Source organism: Pristis pectinata, chromosome 8 (assembly GCF_009764475.1).
Source record: "Pristis pectinata isolate sPriPec2 chromosome 8, sPriPec2.1.pri, whole genome shotgun sequence".
In the NCBI taxonomy this organism is placed as follows: Eukaryota; Metazoa; Chordata; class Chondrichthyes; order Rhinopristiformes; family Pristidae; genus Pristis; species Pristis pectinata.
Genome location: NC_067412.1, coordinates 20,500,196 through 20,522,909, shown reverse-complemented (window position 1 = coordinate 20,522,909; position 22,714 = coordinate 20,500,196). Strand labels below are relative to the sequence as shown.

The following is a 22,714-nucleotide window of genomic DNA, read 5'->3' as shown; positions in this document are numbered from 1 at the left end:
ATTGAGCGCAACAATAACCAGGCAGGAGAACTGAGATCCATGGCCAATGCAGGGGAGTTAAGGCCACTTCTAATCAGTCACAAATGGACCTTGAACAGCTTAGGCAATGCTACTTATGGGGACCAAAGGAAGTCAAGAAGGGTCAAGAATTTTCAAAATATTTTATGAAGAATTAAGGACCAGGAGAACAACTCCCTACTCCACAGACTGACCAAGACCAACATCATTCTTGCCCCTACCTAGTTATCTCCTTGTTGGATTTGCTTCTGCCCTTCATACGAGTTGAAATGCTTATGGTTCAGAGAGGGCCTACAGACAGCAGAATTTTTTTTGTGTCTAGGCGGATCTAATGATAATTTGCATACATTGGGACAAATTTTGCAGAGAACTACTCAGAGTCCTTCATGTATGTACGACCATTTGGGATTTCTAGAGAAAGGTGACCAAACTTGCCAGCCATTATTCACCAGCAATTTCCTGACTGCTCTCTGATATCATTGAAATGCAAAGCTGTGCCAATTCCCAGCACTTCAATTGGGGAACCTGTATGTTGAACCTGTGCTAGATTAGCCCAGGTGCAGAAATAACAGCTGCATATTTGAAAGAAGTGGAACATCTGCGAGAGAACAGGATAGTAGCTCATTTGTCTTGATTAAATGTTTCTAATGGTTCTTGTATTTAGTTATTTAAATTAATAGTTTGATTTACTCTTTAATAGTTTTCCAACATTTCTGAATGCCAGAGATTTTCCATTGGTTTGATAGTCACCTAATCACTCTGCTCCCACTATGATGGTACTTATGCATTAAATGCTCTTCTGCTTGCTTGGGCCTCGCTGTTGAGGACCGAGTCTGCTTTGGAGCTAAGGCTGAAACTTGGGGGCCTGCAAAAGTTCAGGCTTTTCCAGCACTGTCAGAAAATTCTGGCCCAGTGATATTTCGCTTACACAGTGCATAGTGAAGGCACGTACCACCAGACTTAAGGACAGTTTCTACCCCACTGTGATAAGACTATTGAACAGTTCCCTTATACAATGAGATGGACTATGACCTCACGATCTACCTTGCTGTGACCTTGCACCTTATTGCACTGCACTTTCTCTGTAGCTGTGACACTTTACTCTGTACTGTTATTGTTTTTACCTGTACTACATCAATGCACTCTGTACTGACTCAATGTAACTGCACTGTGTAATGAATTGACCTGTTCGATCGGTTTGTAAGATGAGCTTTTCACTGTACCTCGGTACAAGTGACAATAATAAACCAATAATTATACAAAGTGGTGCATTCAGGGAAATATCTAATATCAGTCACGAATAAGACCATCATTATTACATAAAGCATTCTCTCCCACTTGCTCACCTCCCCTCATTATTTATGGTAGGGAATTTCTTTCATTACAATTATTTTCTTAATCTCTCACTCATTTCTTTGGTCATGGCTTTTAAATTAATATCCTGTAGTTAATATTTGACTGACTAATATTAATTTGCCCTCTTTAAATGATCACATTTGATCATAATTTTGACCACATTTTGTGCTTTCCCTTTTATCTAAAAAGTACCAGATTTCAGTAATCATAGACAAAATCTCACTGTTTTCTTTCTAGATGCTTCTTTCCTTAGCACATGCAAAATTGGAGAGAATATTTTGACGACTGTCTAACCAACAGGACTGTTATTTGAGGCAATTATGTTGTTAGCCAGTTGAGATACTGGAATGTTTTACTATCTATGAATAAACAGTCATGAAATATATATTTTTATATATATTTTGAGCTGCTAATCAGGATATGTCAAAAATATGCTGAAGTCTTGCAATATCCAAGTATATAAACCTAGTGCATGATTAATCACATGCTAGTCTAGCAGTAAATGCTGGAAAACCTCAGTCAGGCAGCATCTGTGGAAAGAGAAACGATCAATGTTTTGGGTCTGCAACCTTTCTTCAGAACTAGTCAGTGAACATCCTTGAACCATGCTTTAAAGAAAATATGCATCTTTCATCTTACTATACTTGCAAATTGCTTTGGAGACTTCCCTCTTCAAAGTCCATGAACCTTTCATGCTTATGGTTCATGAAACTGCTTAGTTTCATATACCAGAATGGCCATAATCAGTCACAAATGATATCCTTCATAATGCTGACCATAATCAATTCTCTCCTCAAAGCCTTGGCTTCACTATAGATTTTCAAATGGTCAATCACTAATTAACTTTTTAATCAATACCTTGCTCTTTCTATACAGTTTGAAATCTGTGCAGTTGAGATTGGTACATTGAACCTTTGCTTGAATGTCAACAGCCAACCTTGCAATCATTTTATTTTTGATTTTGAACTGCTAAAATAATTTCATTATGCAAGCTTTACAACATGCCACAACATTATTTTGCTTCTCAGTCACTGCATGCAATGCATTAGTTACTTCTGCTTTCTGGAAATATTCATTAGCAGGCTTTGACATGAATCACTGACAGAAAAAACAATAAGGAAATTGGCAGCATAGACAAATTATTCACTGTTAAAGAATGTTATGTTCTTTTGGTTATAACTCTTCCAAATGCACTGTGTTCTCTAACCTATTGAGTTCAGGTTATATTATAGTATTGTTCATTTCAGATACACTAAATACAAAAGAAACATTGGCACTGGTAAGTTTCCTGGAATCTGCTGGCAGTCTTAGGGTTAGTAAGTTTTTTTTTGTTTTGACTTAAATATGGCTAATAGGCAAATGAAATAACTAACCTGCTTATCTGATCAAATTGCACCTGTGCTGGCAGAATCCGTTTAACTCTTTAAAGTACAATTGCCAAGAATAAGGAGATGTTTTGGGGGTAGTATATAATAACTACAATATTTGGTGATTAACAAATGTTACTAATCTCTTATTGCTATTTGTTTAAGTCATACCCTCTGTCCATTTCCAGTGTTTCTGAGTGGTGATATGCATAGTTTGCAAAGCATTCATTATCTTCTTGATGGTTCATTGTGATAAATATATTTCTTGAAGTTTTGGCTCTCTAGTCCAATGGCAAAATTCTTTGTTCCTGATGAGGCATCTAACCTTAAAAATTAAACAACATAATTTAAGCACCAAAAACAATACAAGCATTGCACTCTTCATTTCAATTCAAGCAGATTACTTTATAAGACCATGTATCCTTGTGTTAGCCAAAGTTATACAATTAGAAGGACTTGAATACAAGGATCTGAATTTGCTCTGGCAGGCAACTGTCCCTCTATGGTGGTTAAAGGTGGTTTTGAGATCTTACAACAGCTTTCATTTTAAAAAAAAATTAAAGATCAGAACGACAATGTTTTTAACCAGTAATCAAACTGTAAAATTAATATTTTAGCACTGACATTACCTACATACAAAATTGCACAAAATAAATAATCTTTTTTGGGTGCCAAATTATTTTAATAACGTTGCTTTTGGTTGTAGACCATAGAGGGACAGTTGCCTGCCAGAGCAAATTCAGGTCCTTGTACTAAGGTCCTTCTAATTATATTACTTGGGTTAACACAAGATACATGGCGTTCTACAACATAAACATGTTAACAGCCCCAAATTTGTGGTTATAACGAGGAAGTATTTGTCATCAAAATTCTTCATAATATGTAAAACAGGCAGAATCTTCTGAGGCATGCAAATGCTCAGTTAAATCTGGAAATTAGAAAGCCAGGGATAACCTGCTTCTACACAAGTTACATTATGATAACTTTTGCAATTAAGATCAAAACGTAATCAGTGATATGACTTGAACTTCAATCTTATGCATTTCATTCTTGTATAAAAACCATTGAAATTGCTAATCCTTGCTTAAAGAAGTCTAACTGGGTTCTCAATTGTTGCCAAAAAGCATTTCTAGCTATAAAAATAGAATTTTATAAAAGTTTGGAGTACAATTCTCTTAGAATAAAATTTGAAAATGCTATGTTTTTTAAAAAAGATTATTCATGATATTTCAGGTTTCACCTTATGCCCATGTGTCCAAATCTTTGTTCCACTTTCTATAAATGAGTAAAAAAATTAAATATCACATTTCCCTATTTATGGTCTGTGAGATTTCTTCAATTTGATTGGTTGCTCAGTCTACATGATGACAGGGCAAATCGCAATGGAAAAGAATAATGGATGCCACAAAATGCATTCAGACTGTGGGTACGCTTTCTTTAAAGTCTGAACAAAATGACTGTAAAATCCAGGCTGATTTTGTATCTCCTGTTACTTTGCACTCTGCTAAAGGTGAACTATTCGAGTATTCAGCCTTATAGAGCTGGAGTTGTCATTGCAGGATTAGGAACAGGAGCCATTGATGAATACACATTTGTTACTTTTAGTTTGATAATTGTAGACTCAGAAAATAGAATTAAAGAATTTTGCAGTATTGGTATTGGGGTATTCTGAAAAGCAGCAATGATTAATTTCCATTCCCCTGCCCAGATTCTTTATAGAAAATTGTCCTTTACTCATCATCCAAATCCTAGTGGTATACCAGTCCTGCTATTTCTCTTAACTTCTCCAAGGTCTGTGAAAGTTAGTTGTGACTTGACCTATCATAGAAGGGGACCAAATTTTATGTACCAGAAAGCCATTTAGATACTGTATGTAAAGTTAAAAATGCTGAACACAGCTGAAACATTTTTCACTGATAAAAGCACAGAAGCACACAGTTGGGCAGTTGTGGTCATTGTCTGAGACCTTTTGAATGAAGTATTGAGCATTCAACCTTGCTGATCTAATGGCGCTGAAGAGAAAAACAAGAAAGCCATTGTTATTAAATGGAAATTTACCCCATTGAAAAATCGTTACATTTTAGTACAAAATGCACTGTGAAAGAGATGTCTGGTGCTACGCAGGGGAGGGTGACTTGGTCAGTTGGTAATTAAAGACTGAACAGAACATGCTGGAAGCATTAAGCAGGTCATACAGCATCTGTGAAAAAACAAAACAGCCCTGACTAGCAACTGAAAGATAAATAAAACATCATTCTTCAGACTGGCTATGCACTGGCATGCATCTGATAAGTGGGTTGTTTAAAATGGGTGTTTGGCTTGTGCAGAAGCAAAGACAGAATGGGGCCAGAAAATATTGAAACTATATTTGTATCATTCTTCCACTGCCCTCAAGGTCTTTCAGCATTACCAATGCTGTAACTTGTGATCCTGAGTTCACAACAAGAGATTAAAAGGGAGGACATTGAGATAAAGAATGTGTTCAGCTCCACTTCTGAGGGTTTGATTTCTCCAAAAGAACTTACAGCCATATTTTCCAGCTCATTTTTTGACTGGGGGCATTACAACCTTTCAAATTAACAATGAGTTTAATAATTTCAGAATGATTCTGCTTTTCCCACTTATACTTTGCTAGACCCATCTTTTGATTCTTATGCCATTACCATCTCACTTCGCATCACTTTTGATCTTTAATCTTCCTGCCTTCCGCCATATTCAAAGACCTTTTCTTTAATATTTTCTCCTCCCCCACCATCTCCATTTCATAAAACCTTTCCTTTATTCCCAATTTTTCCCTGTTCTGATGGCCTGAAATATTAAGTTTCTCTCCAATGATTTGTCTAGGTGGCTGAGTATTTTGAAAGTCTTCTGCTGCTATTTTACATTAATTACTTGTGTGGTGATATTGTGGTGATTCACAGCACCACTGCCATTTGCTAATGTATAGTAGCAAAGTTCAGTGTCTCAAAGATGCATCATATCATGTGATATGAGAATGGAGGTAAAACTGCTTTTTCCTGACGGAAGACCTCATCCTTCATTTCACAATATTGTACCAATGACTTCATCATATCGAATGCATATTTATGATTTTCTCAAAAGAAAATGCTGGTTAGAAGCAGAGTCAATAAAAGGAGAATGTTTGATTTGGAGCTCAGATCCAAGACAGCTATTGTTGCTCAGAATGAACCAAACTGTACAAGTGCCACAGAAAGATAGGTGACAGACTTGGGCAACAGAGTGGTGTGGGAGCTAACAATGCTGCCTCACAGCTGCAGAAACCCAGATTCGATCTGTCTGTGTGGAGTTTACATTCTCCCTTCCCCTGGGAGCATTTCCTCCAGACGCTGATTTCCTTCCATAGGCCAAATTCATGCTGGTTAACAGACCGAGTATTGTAAATTGTTCTGAGTGTAGGTGGATGGCAGGAGAATGGGAAGGGGCGGGTAGTTGATATAGATGGAGGGAAAAAAAATCAGATTGGTTTGGATGGGTTGGTTGGATGGGATGGGTTGGATTGGTTTGAATATATATATATATTTTAAGGTGGAGATAGATAGATTCTTTATCAGCAAAGGCATGAAATGTTACTGCCAGTTGGCGTAAATGGAGAATTGAGGTTACAATCAGATCGAACATGTTCTTATTAAATGTCAGAGGGGGCTTGAAGTGCTGGGTGGCTATTTCTGTTCCCAAGTTGTACATTTTGTACGTAACAACAAATCTAGAAATACAATCCTGGCTGTACAGCAAAGGTCCCCCTGATTTGTTCAGGTCGCTGAAGGATTACTTGAGCATACTGATTGTCTGAAGACATTTTCCAATGGTGGTGCAGCTTTCTTTGTGGCCTAACATGTGACTGCCTGGACCCCTGATGGGATTCTGAGAAGAGTTAGCTTTGGTCCTTTGCCAGTTAGTAGCTAGCCTGTGACTAGTTGGGCCAGTGAATGAAAGCCCAAGTAAATCATCCATGCTCAACGGTTATATACAAACAAACAAAAGCTGTCCAGCATAATGAAAGTTGTCTTGGCAGAAGTTGTAGAAGGGAGAAAATAGACAAAAGGATTCCTGGAAGTTAAAACATATGCCAATAGCTAAGCCAGCAATCAGCTACCACTCTTAAGCCCAAAGAATGCAAAGCACTTGAAGAAAAGCATACATTATGCTTATACTAATATTTTTACCAATAATCAAAACTATTCTATCTAGTTCAATTATGTTATGTCAAAATCACAATCAGTCCCCAAATCTAGATGCACCTTTCAACTCACCAGTTTGTAGATCGGATATATTCATCAAGTTTTCTCTAATTAGATTGTTGTATTTTAAAAAAAACAAAGTTCTGCAACACTGGTCATCAACTTCTCATTCTTTAATTCTTTTTTTGAAAACTAATATTCCCAAGCAGACTATTCTTAATTCATTTTAATCAAATTATTTTTCCTAATATTCTGACCATAACATTGTTCAAATTTCCCTCCTTACTTTTAACCTTCCTTCAATATTTCTCTTACATATTTTGTTTCTTGACTGTACTGTTATTAATCCTTCATGTAATGTTAAACATCTACACTTAAGAAATAAAATTGGCATTAAAACACTTGTACCTGTATTTATACGTACCAGCAATGACTAAGGTACAGCTTTATGCAAAATGATGTGTTAAGTGCTTATATTACACATTTCAATGTTTATTTTCAACTGTGGAAAGCTGCAAGATATGCGTAATGTTATTCTAATGAATGATCCGAGAAGGCCATCCACATATATCAAATTCTTTAAAAATATTTTCAGAATAATCACAAGAAAAATTCATTCTCCCACTGATACATCTTATCATAAGTCAACTATTATAGTCAAAGCAATCAATATTTAACTAGATGATATTGAGCTGCATATTTTGCAAGTAAATCTGTTGTTCCTCTAGTCACTAGCATCCTAATACGTACATTCTATGTAATTCATAGCAATAATTGATAATTATTGTAAGCTTATCACATACGTACTTCTTCTCAAAGGCCAAAAGACCACATACCTGACATATGCTTCCTTTTTTCCTGACCAGTGTCTCAAATTCCCTTGTCAACCAAGGCTCACAAATTCTGCCAGCCTTGTCCTTCATTCTAACAGGAATGTGCTGTCCCTGAACTCTCCCCAGCTCATTTTAAAATCCTCCCTCTTGCTAGATGTCCCTTTACGTGCAAACAGCCTCTCTCCCAATCAACTTGGAGTTCCTGTCTAATGCCTTTGAGATTGGCCTTGGATTTTAATTTGTGGACCAGCCCTATCTTTTTCCATTACTATTTTAGAAGTAACAGAATTATGATCACTGGTCCCAAAGTACTCCCCCACTGAAACTTCAGTCACTTGCCCACCCTCATTTCCCAACAGGAGGTCAGGTGTCCAGCATCTACATACTATTTGAGAAAAGTTTCCTGGGCACATTTAAAAAATTCTGCTCCACCCAAGTGCTTTGCACTATGGCAGTCCTAGTCAATATAAGGGAAGTTTAAAGCACCTACTATGAACAAGCCTATAATTATTGTAGCTATCTGTGTTCTTCTACTTCCTACTGACTATTGTGGGGGGGGGGGGGGGGCATCTAATACTATACATTCAAAGTGATTATTCCCTTCTTATTTCTGAGTTCCACCCAAATTAGCCTTACTGGACAACGACCCACCCCCCAAGAATATCCTCTAAGTAGCACCGTGATGTTCTCCCTAATCAAAAACATAACTCCCCCTCCTCTCTTACCTCCACCTCTATCATGCTCGTAGCACCTATAGCATTTACTCCAATGTAGTGCACTGCATTTTGTGTCCACAGTGTGGTCCTATCCACATTCAAGAAACCAAATGCAGATTGGGTGACTGCTTTGCAGGTATCCATGTTTAGTTTGCAGGGGCAATTCAGAACTACCTGAAGCAAAGCCACTTTACTTCTCCATCCCACCCTGACTCAGACTCTGGCCTCCTGCACTGTTATAACAAAGGCCCAAAGTATGTTTGAGGAACAGCACCTCATCTTCCCTCTATAGACATTTGTAGCCTTCTGGACTCATTATTGAATTCTACAACTGCAGGTGACACATTTCTCTCTATTAGAACTGGCCATTTCTGGTCATCCATCTGCTATATTATCAGTTTTCCTCTCTTCATTAGGCCCGCAGTCCTGCATTTTACAACCCAAATTCCTTTGCTTATATCCTCACTTTAACTACTCTCATCGCATAGCTTTTGTTTATTTTCTCTGTTAATCTATCAACTAGATGACATCCAAAATTTATCCCCATGGCAATCCTGACCTCACCCTAGCAGAGATATTTCCTTTATCCTATCCATCTCCCATCTTCCCTGCAACTTAAAATTACAGTAAAACTCTGCTAATCTGGCGTGCTCAGGACCTTGTTGGTGCCATTCCATCAGATTTTCCTGATTATTGGATAACATCCTATTAATACTTCAACAAACTTTTAATTCACTTTTTAAAGATGTTCACAGTAATGTATTAAATTTTCTAGTGAAACCTGTGAAGTTTAAAGGGAATTCATGAAACAGGGCTCCAGCAGGTTTAAAAGGGGGTGCAGGAAATGGGCCCTGTTAAACCAGATGCAGAACCATTGGGATTTCTGAACAAAGGGATAGCAGATTATCAGAGTTTTACTGCAACTTACTTTCTCACTTTCCCAATTCTGACGAAGGGTTCTAGACCTGAAACATTGAGTCAGTTTCTCTTTCCACAGTTGTTGCCTGACCTGCTGAGTGTTTCCAGCATTTTCTGTTTTTATAATGTGTCAGCAGTTTTGTTGGTTTTCAACAATTTCCTCTGGTTGAGAAATCAGGAACAAAGCTATGCTAATCATAAAGAAAATCAGGACCACCTCATCACATGAGGAGTGGTAGAAATTTGGAACTCTCTGCCTTACAATTCTGTGGATGTTCAGACAGCTGGAGCTTTCAAGGCATATTTTTATTAGGTAACGGCAATAGAGGAATAAAGAACAAAACCAAAACAAACAGTGTTAGCTACCATCCAACTGAACAGCGGAGAGAACTTGTGTCTCAAGGCACTATACCATTCTTTATGCTTGCAATTCCCAGCCAAGGAGGTCATACCAGTGTTCACTTTTCCAATATTTGTAACTCGATAACCATAGAAGACATAACAAATAGAAAGGGGACTAGAGACAAGAGTACTTGAACAGAAAATTGCAAAAACAGAAGTACTTCTGGCGAGGGAGGAACTGTTACCTGTACTTAAAAATATTTTCCAAATAAAACTTGTTAATTAAACTTTTTCGATATCAGTAGCCAGTGTCAATATGACATATTGTTTTGGTAATAGTGATTTTGTTGTTCAAGAGCAATGGATGGACTGCTTTCACACACAGGTTGCTGCAAGACTGTAGTAAGGGAAAGAGCCAAGCCCCAGCATCTGTACTTATTGCTGCAGAACATTAACCAGGTTTGCAATAATATTTTATTTTCCCATATTTACAAATCTATTAAAATATTCATTTTAAAATGTTATATTCAATTGTTATTCACTTTTTTGTGCACAAAAACTAAATGTATTGAATTTCTGAAGTTTTTTTCTTTCTTTAGCAAGATCCTACTAAGGTTGCACTCCAAGTAATCACATTATAGCAAGTTAACATCTCCTTGACAGTTCAAATAAGACCTTGGATACAAGTCACTCCTGCTATCATCTTCCAGGGGAATAAATGCCAAAAGTAAATAATGAGATCTATCAAATTGAATTAGAATGCAACATTATATCACTGACGTGAGATGCCATTGTGAACAGATGAGTCAGCTCCCTTTCAGAAGAACAAAGAACATCAGCAATAAAAGCTTGGGTGGTCCATTTGGCCTTTCAAGCCTGTGCCACCCTTCAACAAGATCATGGCTGACATTTATCTCAATACCATTTTCCTGTTCTATCTCCATATCACCTGATTCCACTAAAATCCCAAAAACGTTGTATTTCAATGAAGTAACTTCTTTCTTCTAAACTGTAAAGAACAGAGGAATTGCCTGCTCAATCTTTCCTCACACGACAGACTTGCCATCTGAGGAATCAGTCTGGTGAATGTTCTTGGCTCTCCCTTTAGAGCAAATATAGCAAGGACATATTTGCTATAGAAGGGGAGCAGTGAATATTCAATTGTGGTCTCACAAAGGCCTTGTAGCAAGATATCTTTACTCCTGTATTCATATCCTCTGGCAATAAAGGCGAAATACCATTCATCTTTTTAACTGTTTGGTGTACCTGCATGTGTGCTTTCAGTGATTTGTGCACAAAGGTTCCCAGGTCCCTTTAACCATCATTTCCCAATCTCTCACTATTTAAAAAATACTCAGTATTTTTATGCCCCAAATAAAAACTTAATTGCTAAATGCCTATTTATGGACATGAAATGAACTTGAAAACAACAGGATGGCCACTTTCATTTTAATATCTAAATAACATTGAATAATTCTTGTCAGAATAATACAATGCAAATCCACAGTTATCGAGTGAGGCTTGTTTAATACAAGAAATTACAAGCCCAGTAATTAACAAAAAAAGCAAGGGTAAGCCATACAGTCCAAGATGCCTGTTCTGCCACTCAGTAAGTCCATGATTAATTTTATACTTTGTCCACTTTCTGTCTAATCTCATTTGATTTCCTTACTGTTCAAAAGTCTATACATTTCATTGTTGGATATACTCAATGTGAGCTTTTACATCTCTTTGGGTAATATCTAAGATTTGCAAACATCTAGGTAATGAAATTTATCCTTTCCTCAGATCAAAGTGGTAGGCCCGTTATGCTCCCCAGTTATAGAATGTGTTACCTTTGGAAACACCCTCTTGGCATTTACCCTCCCATACCCTTTCAGACAATCTTGTATCATCTCTCATTCTTCAAAACATTTCTGCCTCCATGGCAAACATGTCCTTCTTTTTGAAGATGAAAACCATACACACAGCTCTGGGTATGGTAATACCAAAGCCTTGAACGAAGATTTCCTCACTCAGTTACTCCAAACTCATTGCATTAAAAGGCAGGCACACCATTTGCTTTCCAAATTGGTTCCTGTACTACCATGTCAACTCCCTGTAATTTGTGAATCATCATAACAAGATCCCTCTAAATGCTGAGATTTCTTACATTTTTGTTTACAGATTAAAAGATATTCTGCTGCAATATTTTCCCCCAGTAAAGTGAATAATCTCATTTTCCCCACATTAAAATTCATTTGTCATTTTGCCACTCTTTAAATCATCTCCATCATTTTTAGGTTCTTTGCATGCTTCTCACTTTTCATTGGAATTATAATTCACAATTATGTCCAATAGTAATACAGTAGTGTAAGAATAATATTCAGCTGATTGTATCCCTCTACTGCTATCAACATAAAACCAGAGAGAATTGGATGAGATGGTATTTCTCGTGTCCTTGTGACATGGAAATTTCCCTATAACCTATTCTCTTACATGTGCCCATTAACACCACCCTAGTTTTCCTACTACTCACTTACACTACAGGCACTTTACCAAACTCAATTAGCCTGACACTCAGCATCTATGGAGTGTGGAACAAAACTAGAACACCTAGGGAAACCCACAGCCACAGGAAGAATATGCAAGCTCCACTCTAATTGCATCAATGGTCAGAATTGAACCTAGGTTACTGGAACAGTGAGGCAGCTACAATAACTGCAGCATCACTGTCCCAGTGCTATTTAGTCAATTATGCTGCTGCCAACAGATGTGGCTCTTTCTGTCCTAGGTAGTTACAGTATCAAATCAATTCATGTACAAGAGCCACAAAAGAGGTTGGGAGAAATTCAGAATGTAGAAAAAACAGGGAAAGAAGAGAGAAAAAGTTAAAAAGGGTTAAACAGAAAAATGGACAGAAAGATAGAGGAAATAAAATTGGGTGAGAGAGTAAAGGGGACTGGGTTTAGCAAAAAGTAAAATAAGTTATTAAAATCAAACTATTTGAAAGTAGAAAAGAATGAGGAAGCATATTTAGTGATGCACTTCAATGAACCAAATAATTTAAGACAACCATATAAAAAAAATCAATGTTGCATTGTGTAACACTGATTATAGAACAGCAAATCATCACATTAGAAAACAGTGAATTGCCATGAGTAATATCATAACTAGTTTTTAATGTGTCACCAACAAATAAGGCTTTTTCATCTGATTACTTCCTTGTAAAATATTTCCACCAAGAGCCCAATTTCCTTTCTGAGCCCACTTCCTTCTACGTTTTCTAATGGAAAAACCTCACTGTAAATCATGGCTGATCTTTTACCTCAGCACCATCTTCCGGCACTATCCCCATATCCCTTGATTCTCTTAATATTGTGAAATCTATCATTCTGTGTTTTGATTGAACTCAAAGACTACACCTACATAGGCTTCCAGGCAGGGAATTCTAAAGACTCACCATACTCTGCATGAAGAAATTTCTCCTCCTCTCAGTCCTAAATGGCTTACGTCTAATTCTGAGACTGTGCCCCTAGTTCCAGGCTTCTTAGTCAGGGAAAACATCACTGCACCCAGCCTGTCAACCCCCATAAGAATTTTGCAGGTTTCGATGAGATCTCTTCCCATTCTTCTAAACTCTAGAGAAGACATGCCTAGTCTTCTCAGTCTTTCTTAATACAAAAGACCTCCCATTCTTGGAACCATTCCAGTGAACCTTCACTGTATTTGCACTGGGTTAATAAAGCAAAACTGTACACAATACCACTAATATAGTCTCACCAAAATCCTATACAAGTAAGGTGAATATACTTTTGTACTCTTGCAATAAAGGCTAACATACCATTTGCTTTCCTAATCACTTTCTTCACCTGCATGTTATCTTGGTGTCCTTGTACACAAGTTAAGATAAAATACATAAAAGATAAGATAAGATGTTATCTTTATTAGTCACATGTACATCGAAACACACAGTGAAATACATCTTTTGCATAGCGTGTTCTGGGGCAGCCCGCAAGTGTCGCCACGCTTCCAGTGCCAACGTAGCATGCCCACAACTTCCTAACCCGTATGTCTTTAGAATGTGGGAGGAAACCGGAGCACCTGGAGGAAACCCATGCGTACACCCTTTGAACATCAACATTACCAAATCTCCTACCATTTGAAAATACTCTGATTTTCTGTTTCAGACACCAAAGCAGGTAGCTTCTCGTTTTTCCATGTTATATTGCAACTGCCACGTTCATGCCTACTCACTCAGCTTGCTATATCACTTCCAATGCAGTTTCAAATTTCCAGCTCTTTGGACTTATTTTTACTTAACCTAATATTTCTACACCAATCTGCTCAATCAAACCTTCACATCTGCAAATGTTTCAATTCAATAACACTATTACTTTCTCTGATAAACTTGAGAGAACAGAGGTGAATCCTTAAGAGACATCTATGGCAGATATTTGGTTTGGTTATTTGTTATCAGATCTGGCTGCACCACATAAAGCACCAGAAGGTCACAGCATCTTCTGCCAGACCTGCTCCTATTCTGGCATTATCCTAGGTATTAAAGATAACTCTGGATTTTCACCAACACGTGCAAGGAAATCTCATGGAAATCTTTAATATTGAGATGGTTCTGCAATCTCTGGAACTCCCTGCTTTTCCTCTAGCCAGCAAGTCAAACATCCCCATGCTCTGAATATGCACATGTCCCAGCCTTGGCCTTGCATCTTTTTCTATTTTCTAACCCCTCTTTTCCAAGCTCATCTTGTCCAGGTATCACCTCCTGTTCCCTTGACCCTCCCATTCAACTTATTTTCCTGGCTCCCATGATGGTTAATAATGGTCATAATTGGTTAATAATCTCCCCTTTGATACCATCTTCATTGACTCTTCCCTCAAAAAAAAATCATCCTTGACCTATCTTTCCCTAAAGTATTGCCCCATCCCAAATTTCCTTTCCTCTCTAAAGTCCTTGGATATGCTGTCATTTTGCAAATTCATCCCTATCTTTTCTACAATGCCACAATTAATCACACCATTCTCCCAGCACCTCCGAGTAGGACTTCCTTTGTCTAGTTCCACTTGCATCACTCCAGTCATGGGCAAGGAATCACCTTCAATGTTTGTTCTTCTTGCTCTTATGGTATTGTCTCAAATGATCTTCAAGAATTTAATTTTTAGCCCCCTTTGTTTTCTTTGAACCAGAGGAGGCTGAGGAGTGGACATGGTAGAAGAATACAAAATTATGAGGGGCATATATAGGGTAGATAGTAAAAAAAAAGCTTTTCCCCCATGGCAGAGCTATCTAAGAATAGAGGGCACAGGTTTAAGGTAAAGAGTAAGAGGTTTAAAAGGGATCCGAGGAAGAGTTTTTTTTCACCCAGAGGTTGGTTGCAATCAGGAACACATTGTCACAACATTTAAGCAGCCAGATGATCATTTGAATTGCCAAGGCACAGTTGGCTAGGGACTAAGTAATGGTAAATGGGGTTAGTATGGACAAGTACCTGAGGGTCAACATGGACTCAGTGGGCCGAAGGGTCTGTTTCTGTGCTGTATAGCTCTAAAGACTTATCTACATTACTTTTGGCAGCTTCACCTGAAAACACATCAGCTTCCATATCTAGCTCTAGTACTTCATCACTCTCCTTAGCAACTGTCTAAGGCTGCACCAAAATATTTGTGAACTATATGTTATATCTGATCCCAAAAAGGATTTGATAATATTCACTCCATCATCTAGACCACCACTTCCATCCTCATAACAATGCCCATTTCTGTCCACACCTCAGCTCATCCACAGCTATTAATTCAGGGCTGCTCTGCTCTATTACATTCCTGATTAGCCACCTAAATGAGCTTCAGCTCATCCAAAATTCTATTGCTCAATTTATAATTAATGCCAAACCCCAATCACCCATGACCTTTCTGCTCACCTGTGACACTTGGTTAAACAAAACTTCTATTTTAAAGTTCGCTTGGTTTTCAAATTCTTCCATGCTTCACCCTTCCCATATCTGTTTCCTGCTCCAGGTTAACAACCCTCTCAGATAACTCCATTCCTTTAATCCTGGCCTCTTGCATATCCCCAGTTTTTCATCATTCCAGCTCTGGCATCTGACTTTTGGTTGACCAGACTTCAAGTTCTGAAATTTCCTATCTTAATCTCTCTTCTTTCTGCTGCTATTTAAAACATAATCCCTTTAAGTCTGTCCTAAAATTCCTTAATTAGCTTGGTATCACATTTGTGGTTGATGACAATCCTCTAAACCATCTTGGGACTTTCTTCCATCAAAAGGAAAATTGTTGTTGTATTCTACACTCAGAATAGGCTACTTAATTTTTTATTTTGCTTTATTAAATCTGAAATTCCCACTGTTGATATTTATAAGAATATTCTGCAATCAGTAAAGTTGAAAAATATGGCCATTGTTATCAGTGCCCGGGTTAGAAATTCGTAGTCTATGTAACTGCCTTTATAAAAGACTGCACAGACAGAAATAATTAAAGATGAGAAGACCAATAGAAAGAGAAATATTACAGTGAAAGCTGTGTTTTAGCATTACTCCAGAATTTTATAATGTGGCCGTTCTAGCAATCAGCGTTCCAGAGGAAGTGGCCAGACCGATGGATGGGCAGCACTGGCAGATTCGATTAACCAGCACCTGCCAAGTCAAGGTGGATTTACAAAGCTTTCACTGTATTTGTTTGATTCCCGAGAACATTATATACAAAAGTAAGAGAATAATGTTAAATAAAAACAGAACGCTGGAAATGTTAACAAGTCAGGCAGTGTCTATGGAGAGAAAATTAAATTTCAGATCGATGACCTTTCATCCTCAATTTCTTTGCCAGTAAAACAGGGAACACAAATGAGAGTTTAAAAAATGTTTTCAAAACTGGAGTTAAAGATAAAAGGTTGTCTTCTTTATAAACTGCTGAACCTCTAAGTAGTACACAGAGATTTAGGATTCCAATTGGACAAAAATCAATAAGCAAAACTTTTTCCAGAGCCTTATTAGAACATGGGATATTTTGTCATAACATTTAGGGAGGCACGTGCTAGACTCTCATTAAAAGGGAATCAAATGGTCTAAATTAAAGACTTCAACTGATCAACAGAATACCAAATTAAAAACTTGTTTTATATAATGCCTTTCAGGAAGTCCCAAAGCTCCTTATAACCAAAGAGGTATGACTGAAGTCTAACCATCATTATAAAGTACAAGAGACTGCACTGTATGCAAATGATAATGTGATTAAAGACCAATAATATGTTTAAATCCCGTTGGCTGAGGGAGAAAGGCTGGCCAGGGTACCAGGAATAACTCCTGTGCTTTTCCTTGAAATAGTGCCATGGAATATTTTACATCCACTGAAGAAAGTAGATGGTTCTCAGTTTAACATCTCGCCTAAAAGCCATCCCTTTGACAATGCTGTATTCCTCCAGCCTAGATATCTGTACACAAGTCTGTGGCGAGAACTGAAGACACAGCTTTCTGACTCACTTAGAAATTGCAGCACTCAAGTTATGATTATAAAAAACAATTACCTCAACTAGTACCTTGTTAGAGCAGAACAAACCTCAGGGTTACTAATAAGAAACTGGTCTGGTGTTTTTCCATTTGTAAAAACAAACTGCTTTCTATCTTTTCATACCAGTTTATTTTTTGAAGGGTCTTCGACCTGAAAGGTTAATCCGTTTCCATAGATGCTGCCTGATTTGCTGCAATAACACACTCGGTTTCTAAGTTATAAAATATAAACATATTAAATAATCAAATCACAATATCATAATTTACAGCCTAGGGTTTGGAAAAATGTTAATGATTTTCGGACGGAGAGAAATTCACATGAAAAGTTACCTTTCCTTCAACGCCTCAAGTCTAAAGCGAGACCCAGCTCTCTGCCTGTAAACTGTGATCGAAGGTCAGAAATCTTCCTATCTAGAAATAAATCAACAGGTTGCATTGTTAATTTCTAACGACGTTTTTTTACGGCCAGTTTTGAAACCAAAAATGCTGATTTACATTAAACATCGGGGAAAAACAAATGATTCATTGTAACTGTATAATTTAAATAAATGAACTAAGCAAGTAAACGAAAGAAAATGCGAATCAACCTACCAGTTAATTACCAAGCTACTGCGCGTAAACTGTTTCCGCTGCCTGGAAACAAATAAAATGCAGTCGTAGTTTATCTGAAATTCTCCACATTTGGGATAGACCAGCGTTTATGATCGATTTTCTATTCCCTCTTCAGTTTTAAAGTAGCGATGTTGGCACCATGGATGCAAATGAATAGTAATGAAATTCTCCTCCTCCCGGAACTCGTCGCCCATCCCCCACTCACCTGACACGGTTATTCGCCGTAACGTTGACAGATGGTCTATTGCTTGAGCCAGAAGCACGCTATTCCCAACAATAAAAACATGAAATTACGGGTCACTATTAAGGTAGAACAATGGTTCAAGATATTAGGCAAACACTACAATCCGGCAAAAATGAACTCACAAGAAAAGGTATTTAAACGTTTGGTGAAAAGAGTCTTAAGCATAAGGATATGGATCTGTAGAGGGGCTCGTGGGAAAAATTCCAGGTCATAGAATCTAGACAGCTGAAGGTGCAACTGTCAATGGTAGGATACAAAATGGAAGAATGCACAAAGATTACAAAAAGAATTACATAAAGAACAAAATTTACCTTCTGTTTTGGAAGTGGCATGTGTAGATAAGTGGCATGTAATAGCGTAAATTTGGAAAATCTGTATATGGCAGCTGATACTAGATGTTAATTTTGAATCTAAGATTTCATAGATTTCTGTTAATTAAAACTTTTAAGGAATAGGAGGAAAAGGTAGGCAAGTTGAGTAGGGCACGGATTATGTATAATTTCACAGAATGACAAAACAGGCTCCAATGGGTGAAATAACCTATTACCATGTTCAGAGAAAATTGTGGGGAGGGCTTGTAGGCTGGTGGCGGTTCATGGGATAGGAAGAATAAACCCTGGGAGGAATCCAAACACAAGAATGATATAATTAAATGGAAATATTCTGCAGTGGAGACCCTACATGGACCACAGTGGAAAAGAAACAAGTGAAAAGGGCAGTCGAGAGAAGCATACCTGTATTGGTTTAGATTTTAGGTGACCTATAGTTTAAACAGGATGGAAAACCAGTGTTAATTGTGTTATATTATGTGGTGACAGGTTCACGGAAGTAGATTTCAGCAATATAGGATCTAAGGCAACATAGGTACAATGTTATAAATACAGAAAGAGATGGTATTTGTGATACAGGTTATTAGAAGCTCAGCTCAGGCCCACAGAAGATACTTACCTAGAAATTATAGTGCAGTCCAAGATGTGTAACTGGCCAGGTCAAAGAGCTCAGTTTGTCCATGCAAACCAAGTTGCCTACCTGAGTTAGTCCCTTTTGCTTGCATTTGGCCCATATCGCTCTAAACCGATTCTATCCATGTACCTAAATGTCTTTTAAATGTTGCAATTGTACCCACCTCTACACTTCCTCTGGCAGTTCATTCCACATACCCACCAGAAAACATTGCCCCTCAGATCACCTTTAAATTCTTCCCCTCTCTCCTTACATCTATGCCCACTAGATTTAGGCAGCCTGCAGCCAAAGGACCAAGAAGCCATCAGAGCCCAGAATTTTAGAGGAAAATTGCAGATGTGGGGACATTGAATCAGGGATTAGCATTTTGCATGGTACAATGCAGAATCAACTGGATGGAGGAAATCAGGGAGCAGTGAAATGAATGTTAGAATCTGGGGTGTTAGATCCAAACCTGGGATTTGGATGATCGTGCTGACTTGGACGGATGTGCTGAAGATGGGGGGCTAAGGGATGAAGCATATAAAGTACCTAAATTACCTGGCAGATGTCCCGATGCAGTGCTGTGAAAGTAAAACTTCAATGTTCTGGGAGCACTCAATGATATGTGTGTGATGTAATCCATGATTCCTTCCAATAATTCAAAAGGCACAGAGCAAAAGGAACATCATCCTGCGTGGCAAGTGTGATTTGTTGACAAAGTGCCTGGCTAAATTTTGGAGTAATGTTAAAATATGCCATTCCAAGAAAAAAGTTGCATAATGCTGAAAAAGTACGATTACGCACATGAACTTCCAGGCAATTGAGGAAGGAATAGAACCGGTGACTATGAAGATCATGACACTGGCCTAAGATCATAATCTGGTATTTCAGTTTTTAAACCTCAGGCAATTATATCTCACTCAGGAGAGAGTACTGGACACATGGATCCAATATCACAGAGCTAGGTTGATTGGTGTCAGGTACAAACACGACCTCCTGTGGAGCAGACCTGATGGGCCAAATGGCCTAATTCTGCTCCTACGTCTTATGGTCTTTTGGATCACATTGCTAAAAGGTAGCTGATAGATGAGTAGCCAAGGCCAAAGACAGATTTTATTGTACTCTAGCATAAAGGTGCCACATGGGAAGAGAAGCTTTTATTGGAGATACACTAATATTTCTCAATATTCCCAGAAAATTTACTCATGGGCAGAAAAGTTCAATTCATGCTTTATTTTAGAAAGGTTTAGAATGCACTAATATTTATTATCATGCCAACTTCTTGGATTAATATGGACATAAGAGCAGATACAATCTTCATGTCATTAACATCTAACTTACTCGGGATTTCTCCAAATTTTTATGTCAAATGCCTACATAAGCAGACTATATGCATAATACATTGAAATCTGTATTTTACATATATAAAACAAAAAAAGTGCTGGAAATACTCAGCAGATAAGGCAGCATCTGTGGAAAGAGATCCTTTGTCATAACTGGTAAAGAGGAAAGTTAGTCTAAAGTTGCGGAGAAGGTTGGGGAGGAATGAATAGGATGGGGGACTACTACGGATAAAGTGAGGCCAGGGTTGTCGTGTGCTGAGGTCATCTAGTTGATGGATTAATTGGAGCAGTTAGAGAGAGGTAAAATGGAACAAAGGTTATGAGATGAGGGTAGTTAGAGAGCGAGAATACAGATAAAGTAACATGAACAAGTACGAAATGTGGAGCTGTAGGAAATGCCTTGCAGGTCAGTTTGTGCTAATGGATAAAGAAAAACAACCAATATCACAGATGAATGGTTTACAACAAAAATGGCCCATTCTGACATAGACAGTTAAAGTGAGTCACCTGAAGTTATAGAATTCCAGAGAGTCCAGAAAGCTTCAATATGCAAAGATGGAAGATGAGGTGCTGCTCCTCAAGTTTATGTTGGGCATTGTAATAACAGTAAAAGAAGTTACATACAAATAAGCCAGACTGAATCCAGATGCTTCGCATTTCATTTTGTGTTACACTGAACTGGTAAATGCCTGTATCTAACAGCTGACTGTGATTGGGGTAAATGCTCTGTGCGGTAGATAACAGTGCTGTTATAAATGCATAAAAAACATGGAATATTACTTGACTGGTATCAGATATGGATGACTAAGAGGAAGTACAAGCTTAGGAACTACCAAAGGAAAAGGGGTGCTCAGACTGTTCATTGCAACATTGGGATGCTACTAATAGCATCATATAATGGTTTGGGCAAGACCTCATTTAGACTACAGCATTCAGTCTTGTATCAACGCTTTTGGAAAATACAGAGACAAGTAAAAAGATACAGTTATTTAGTGACTAAAGAAACTCATCTTGCAAGTGGCTGGAATATTTGAGGTGATAAAAGTGGAACAACTGGGAAGTGAGGCAGTTAGAAGGACAACCTTGCACTCAAACACAGACCTATAGAATGCACTGGATGTAAGATGTGTCAACTTGTTCCAGCTCTGAAACTAACCGCCTAGTCCATGGGCATTCTTTAACATACTGAGCCAAAGAGCTCATATCTGGCTGCTTAGCTTTCTCAAAACATAGCCTATCTGCACACATCATTTATTTGAATGAGTTACTGACATTAATAAAAATGATAATTTTAGGTAAGTTACTGTTTATTTTTCTTATTTCTCTGTACATTAAAATTAATACTTTAATGAGTTTTCAAATACAATTGTTTTAATTTTTTTTATGTTTAATGTTTAATTACATATGGATTGCAGCTTTATCAGAAATATTTAAAAGCAGTGAAACATCCAAAGGCCATCAGGGTGTTGCTGGGCTGTGGCCTCAGGAAGCATCGTCTAGAGCCCTGGTTGCCACCCCTAGTTTGATCTGTCTGCAGGAGAGTCATACAATTGAGGTCTTGAATTTGCTAGGAGTCGCACAGCCACAAAGTTTGCAGTACAAGCACAGGAGGCGAGCACAATGGCAGGTCAATTCAAGTGTAATCAAGCCTAAATGAAAAAAATTTGATATATTGAAATGGATAATGTAGGGTCACTGACTATGGTTTTAAATTTAACTCAGATAAATTTTTTAAAGCACGATACACATGCTGCTAAGGAATCTTTTTCAATTGTTAATGAGTAAGCCTACAGATAAACACTGCAAAGCATTTAAGTATTTCATAGGAGAAAAATGAGTCCATATCTTTAAATGCCAACCACTCAGTTAGCAATTATGATCAACAGACTGGTCAATGGCAACATCAAGTTAAAAGAAAACACACAATAGCAAGGAAAAACAACCCGGTGAAGCAGTGATGCACAACTTTTTTTCAGAGAAGGCCAGCTAGACAATCCAAATCTCTTCTAAGGGCTATTCACATGATGTACTTTATTTTAACCAGACATAACCAAATATTGATATTTTTAGTCAAGTACATGACGATACATATTCTGAAGTTTATAAACAACCAGGTTTATGCTCAAATTCGTACTAAACAATATCAAGACAATAATCATTTCCTTATTTAAAACACAATGCATTATACCCGGTGTTTTTATGTTCCTGACAGCATAAATTTCCATAAAATCATTTTAATGCCTCACCAGTCCAGAAGACTCAAAAACAATCTCCTTCTTTAATCCTACCAACCTCACCAGTTTTAAA

General features: G+C 37.7%; 1 protein-coding gene across 3 annotated transcripts in view; it reads right to left on the bottom strand.

Moving 5' to 3' along the window:
- LOC127573753 (transmembrane channel-like protein 5) overlaps window positions 1–18,169 on the bottom strand; it is a 101,011-nt gene extending 82,842 nt beyond the window's left edge. The window contains exons 1-3 of one of the 3 annotated variants that reach the window (XM_052022245.1): window positions 18,081–18,169; window positions 17,594–17,674; window positions 2,913–3,066 (exon numbers count right to left, since the gene is read on the bottom strand). In XM_052022245.1, the coding sequence (XP_051878205.1) occupies window positions 2,913–2,989 (77 nt within the window). In that variant the 5' untranslated portion in view covers window positions 2,990–3,066; window positions 17,594–17,674; window positions 18,081–18,169. Of the gene's footprint in view, window positions 1–2,912; window positions 3,067–17,593; window positions 17,675–17,854; window positions 18,061–18,080 lie in introns of those variants that run through there. The other 2 variants (XM_052022244.1, XM_052022246.1) reach the window with 2 other exon arrangements.
- Between the last annotated feature and the right edge of the window lie 4,545 nt (window positions 18,170–22,714).